Source organism: Alosa alosa, chromosome 20 (genome assembly GCF_017589495.1).
Source record: "Alosa alosa isolate M-15738 ecotype Scorff River chromosome 20, AALO_Geno_1.1, whole genome shotgun sequence".
Taxonomy (NCBI): domain Eukaryota; kingdom Metazoa; phylum Chordata; class Actinopteri; order Clupeiformes; family Clupeidae; genus Alosa; species Alosa alosa.
The window spans coordinates 25,985,597-25,991,814 of NC_063208.1; the positions used below are offsets into that span (position 1 = coordinate 25,985,597).

The window sequence follows — 6,218 nt, forward strand, 5'->3', positions numbered from 1 at the left end:
TGAGGAATATTTTACAACTAATTAAGGTAACTGGCAACATGATTGGGTATGAAAAAGAGCATCCCAGAAAGGCAATGTCTCTTAGAAGTAAAAATGTAGAGGTATTCATCACTCTGTGTAAACCTGTGTTGACAAATTATGAAGCAATATAATTATAATGCTTCTTAACATGAAATTGTTCATCATTTACAGTACATAATACATAAAATATTCAGAGAATCCAGAGAAATCATTGCAAACAAGGGACAGAGCTGAAAGACAATATTGGATGGCCGCATTAAAACCAGGCCTGATTCTGTAATGAAAATCATTGTATGAGCTCAAGAAACCTCTGATAATCATTGTCTATGAGCACAGTTTGATACTCAATCACAAATGCTAGTGTAAACCTTACCAAAAGAGAAATTGTATTTAGACGTGATAAAGATATTCACCGTCTTATCTGAGTCTGAGCTCATTTAAAATGGACTGAGGTAAAGTGGAAAATGGTCCTGTGGTGAGATGAATCAACATTTCCCATTCTTTTTGGAAATCATGGACTGCTCTGGGCTAAAGAGGAGAGGTCCTATCCAACTATCCAACTTGTTATAGTGCTCAGTTCAAAACCCAGCATTGATGACGCATTAGTGCCTACAGCATGGGAATCTTGCACATCTGGCAAGGCACAATCAATGATGAATGATGTATACAGGTTTTGAGAAACACATACGGCCTTCCAGGCAATGTCTTTTTCGGGGCAGACCTTGAATATTTCAGGAAAACAATGGCAAAATGAATTCTGCACATACTTAAACAGTATTTCTCCATAGAGGAAGAGTCCAGGTGCCAAAATGGCTTGTCTGCAGTCCAGACCTGTCAAATTAGATGCCTCATGGAATGAAAAACATGATTAAGAATACCCCACACTGTTGATCAACTGAAATCCTATATTGGGCACGAATGGGACAATAGTTAATTCTCAAAACTAGCAACTGGTCTCCTCAGTTCCTAAACATTTACAGAATGTTGTTAAATGAAGAGGTGAAAGCAGCACAGTGGTAAACATGCCCCTGTCTCAACTTTTTTTGAAACATGTTGCTGGCATCAAATTCAAAATGAACATACTGTTTATTTTTCATGAAAAAGGCAAACATTATTGATGTTGTCAATGTCTTTTTTGCAGCTAGATATGGGTTTGCGAGATTTGCATATTCTTTTTTATTTGAATTTTACAGTGTCTTTTTCTGATTTGGAGTTGTAGTTGGGGTATTCGTTGGGTGTGTATGTTAGTCTATCTGAGTCTGTGTGTTTGCCTGTGTGTGTGTATGTGAGCGTATATGTCCTGTTTATGTGAGATTGTATGTAAGTGAATATGAGTGTGTATGTGCCTTTCTATGTGTTTGTGTGCATCTGTCTGTATGTGTGTGAGCTCTGACAGAAGCTGGCAGGTCTCAAACTGCTGTGACAGCACTGGCAATCAGTCACTCTATATGGAGGTGCTCCTGCAGCCAAATGCCAACCAACCAGTGATTAATACCTCCCTTTGGATGGAGACATGGCCTGAGCTCTATCATACAGCAGATCGTGCCTCAGAGGAGAGGGGAAATTAGTTGCTCAGGGTCCTGTCAAGTTATACCGTCCAACATCCGTCATATGTCCAGATTCATATGTAAGATAAATCATGCCTAGTGATGGTGAATGGATATTCCAGTGTAGAAGGGAAAAAGATTGCCATACATGTTTTGTAAAATTCCAGATCCATTCCAGATTATGTTGATTTTTGACTTCACACATGATTTATTTTGGTAATGAATACCTTTCTACAAAATGTAAAACATGGTTACAATAAAATGTGATTCTCAAGAAAAAATGTTCCAGGATTAAAACATCAGACTGTATTAAAGGTGCAGTCTATGATTCTGATTCCATTCACTATATTTGTCCAATTCAGTGCATTGCTGTTCACGGTCCTCAAACTGTCCTTTCAGTGTGTGCACTAAAAAAACTTTTGTACACAGGGTCTGTAAATCAGAAACAAACATTGTGCCTCACAACAAGCCATCAAAAATCTTAGACATTCTGGTGCCTTCATGGTGGTTTAGAGGCATGGAAGGAAGAACTGACTAATCTGATTGGCTGTTAAGTTTAAACATCAATCTTTCACAAAACTCAGATCACGGACTGCACCTTTAAATCCCATCACGGTGTATTTGTCTATCCACAGAAAAAAAAACTATCTTCCTCCACAGCAGAAATATTACATGTAATACTGATATTCCAGCAAAGTGCAGGCCACAGATAACACAGACTGTTGTGGAAGAGACGAAGTGTAGGTGATTTGGTTGTGAGAATTATAAAATGGCATCTGTGACATTAGAGACTGCATTCTGAATAGAGAGCATTTAGCATTATGCAACCACCCAGAGAGAGAGAGAGAGAGAGAGAGAGAGAGAAAGAGAGAGAAAGAGAGAGGGAGGAAGAGAGAGACGGGTGGTGGAATAGAGAGAGAGACGGAGAGAGAGGCAACCTTTATTCTAGCTCATTGTAGCGGCTGGCTGTTTATAGCAGAGTACAGGAGAGCAGTAGATATGTAACTGTCCTTGGTACAAGAGCTGCCCAGGTAAAAGAGATGGCAGATAAAAGCCCATCAAGGTGAAGAGAAGGTGACAGTTGCACAGTCTTGCAATCCTGTTCAGTCCATCTTAGAGGAACGCCACAAGATACACACGCCACATACAGCACTCCGCACAGACACCCACAATGCACTTCACCGCACTTCACAGGCACAGGCACGACATTTCACATAAGCCACTGCTCCTTCTCTTTGCTAAACTGTTCCGCCCACCTCCTGGTGATGTCCAGGTAGAGATCGGCATTGTGGGGCTTGTAGTCCAGATAGAGCCGCGTAACCGTCTTCTTGGGCACCGCCCTCTCAATCTGCGTGCCCTCATGCCACTCGTTGAAGGACGTGACGGTGATGACCTCGGGCCTGACCGACAGCGCGGCCTGCAGCGACGTCTCGTAGTAGCGGCCGTTGACCCGGTTGCGGGTGTTGTGGTTGTTCCAGGGCCGCACAGCGGTGTCCACATAGCCCGGTCCGGCACTAGGCACGAACAGCAGGTTGTTGCCGTCGCAGAAGGCCTTGATGGCCTTCCAGTTCTGGTGGGACGAGCCGAACGAGAAGCCGTTGGAGGCGAAGTAGGTGTACATGCCGTCGAAGCCCCCTGCCAGGATGTCGTGCTTGTGCCGCTCCTCCACGATGAGGCCGATGAAGATCCCGTCGTACGGGGTGCCCCGCAGGCTGTGGGCCCCGCTTGAGGTCAAAAGGTCAGCCCAGGCCTCGGGAGGGGTCAGGTACGAGTCGTAGATGTAGAAGAGAGGCAGAATTTTCCCCGTGTTGGACTTGAATTTATAGAAGGCTCCATGATTACCATACCTAGGAGAAGTGATTGTAAGCATTAAAATATACTACATAAATCACTAATGCATTACATCATCATACATTAAATTTCAATGTAAAGGTTTAATTGATATATAATATTGCTGTAGTACAAATTAACTATAGGACTGAAATATTGACAATTCACAGTCTTAATTTTTATGAGAGAAATACTCATTTGAAATGTGCACACACTAGCTAGGAAAACTAGAATCCGGTTGTTGCCATCAGTGCATATTAGCCTGTAAGGTTTTCATCTCTGCTCAGATCTTCCCATAGGCAGATGGCCATGTCAGTGGGTGAGATGGGACTTGGCACCGGTAGCCTGATGTGTGTGCCCATGAAACGGACTGCGTTCAGCATGCAGTGATCTATCCTCGGTGTCACACTCCGCTTAGCACGACCACCGTCAATTAGCCTCGCCGTGTGCTCGGCAGACCTTGGCTGACATCTCAAGGTTGCGATGTCAGGTCGGCCTACAAGGACACCATGGCCCCCTATTGCGTCATTTAAAAAAAAAAAAAAAAAGCTGCACACGGTTTCGCGAACATGGGGGCGTTCAAAACCCCCAAAGTTAAATTCAACAAATTTGTCCTCTATTCACACCATTTAGACAGAGACATGACTGACGGGTTATCAAATTAACGCCGACCTGTTAATACTTCCACTGGGAGTGCCTATTGACTGCATCAAGGCCGTGGCGACCTTCTGGCTCATACATATTTAAAACAAAAGGGCACTCTTTTTCTTCTTGTGCCTTTTTTTGAGTCTATTTCAGGCGTCTGAGTCTGCTTTGCACTTTGGGGAGATAACGCTGGCTGGCTCAAGTGTCACTACCCATCCAGTGGGTTCAAGCGTAGGTGGACAGCGATACAGAGAGCGGAGGAGTTGTAAGCCCTGTGTTGTTGTCCGTGGGTTAGAGCCCGGTGACAGCTCTTGACAGATCTACGCTCTGCGCTGGACAGCAAGGAGGAAACAGTGGGAGGCCTTCACTGGGAGAATATTTACTTGTATGTCTATTCATTTAGCAGCTTCAAGTGCAGGTATGCATTTTTAACATTATACAGTACTGTGTTTGTATGACTGCTGTAACACTAATTTCCCTTTGGTGATGAATAAAGTATATCTATCTATCTATATTTATATCTACCGGTATGTATATGTATATGTATGTATGTATATATATATATATATATATATATATATACACACACACACACACACACACATACATATACATACCGGTAGATATAAATATAGATAGATAGATATACTTTATTCATCACCAAAGGGAAATTAGTGTTACAGCAGTCATACAAACACAACACTTTCCTATACATATACATATAATCCACAAGACACAGCCTGAAAAATGTTAAAAAGATTATTTAAAAAAAAGTGCTATTATAAAATTATTATAGATATTATTCTAATGTGCTATTGCTAAGCTCACATATCCACAACCTTTTCAGCCAAATCACAGGCCCAACTGTTGCTAGTGCTGAGCTAGTGGAGATGGCAGATGATAAGCCAACCTACTTGTCAATGATGTATTTGATGTTGTCATGCATGCTGAGGTCTGTGCGGCCCTTATACGGCTGGATGTGGAAGGCCACCTGTGGGGTAGGAAAGGAAAGAGAGTCCCTAATGCAGTTAGTCAATGGAACATTAGCCAATGCATTATTCTGTTTCATCATTATACAGCATAACATTACCTATCAAGCTAATCAGGTTAGCCTTTGAAATCACAAATAATGTGGACGCTGGTGTTCAAATTGGTCCAGTTAGCAGACTTTTTAACCCATAATGAAGTGGCTGAAGATAATGGGACTGAATATACAGTATCTATTTTGTGGCTCTCTGGGAAGTGATAACTATAATTAAGATGAAACATATCTTCTTTTCTTACTATTTTACATCTAAGAATTTAGTCATAAAAAAACAGTTCCTAAGATGTCCAGCTTCGAAGTGAATCCTTCCAGATCACAACAGATTTTTTGTAGTCCATTTTGCATGTGGACACAGGACCTGTGTGGACTGGATGGCTGAAGGCAACCTGTCCTCTCCGCTGTACATCTCAGCCCCAGACCAGAGCCGGATCAGAGCCAGATCAGGGCCAAAAATGGGGGCCGGATTGCTTTCCATCTCTACCACTACCTGTGCTGCAAATGTGGGGCACCATCTGCCACCATCACTGGCTGTTCACCGGGTGACCTTTCCTCTACGCCAGCGGCACCGGCACCCGTCTGACACCGTAACCGCACACTGCCACATCACTGCTGGCCGCCACTCAGAGGACGCTTAGACGACCTTCTGCCCACCGCACGGCTGATTGTGTGTGAGGGACTCAAATGTCAGGGGCGCCAGGTGTCTTCTCTCTTTCTCGCTATCTCCCTCTCTGTCGCTCTCTCTCTCTTTCTCTCCCTCTCTGTCTCTCTCTCTCTCTCCAAATGGAGCGAGTTATTTCAGTGTGGAGGGGCAGGTCATGGTCGATGCCGTTGGATCGATTAGGTCAGATTGTGTGCAAGAGGACTGGTCAGGAAACTTGACAAGAGGTGTCTACCGGCTGGTCTTGAAATAGATTTTCTGGGTTCACATCTCAGATGCCAATATGCCCTGTACAAACATGCACAATACGTTCAGTGGTCAAGGGTTAAGGCATGCTATCCCACATGGCGATAGAAACGAACACAAAACGATATCCACTTGTTAGCGTGCGGCCTGACACCACTGCGGGACAAAAAGACTGGACTGCAACACAGAGGAAATAAGAGATGGAATCACCAGCAAATACTTGGGT

The 6,218-nt window shown here is 43.5% G+C and overlaps 1 protein-coding gene across 1 annotated transcript in view; it reads right to left on the reverse strand.

Annotated features, from left to right (window-relative positions):
* Positions 1–1,752: 1,752 nt before the first annotated feature.
* The window catches only part of maneal (mannosidase endo-alpha like), a 12,696-nt gene continuing 8,230 nt past the window's right edge, over positions 1,753–6,218 (reverse strand). The window contains exons 3-4 of the mRNA XM_048230363.1: positions 4,958–5,034; positions 1,753–3,415 (exon numbers count right to left, since the gene is read on the reverse strand). Coding sequence (XP_048086320.1) covers positions 2,779–3,415; positions 4,958–5,034 — 714 coding nt within the window. The 3' untranslated portion in view covers positions 1,753–2,778. The remainder of the gene's footprint in view (positions 3,416–4,957; positions 5,035–6,218) is intronic.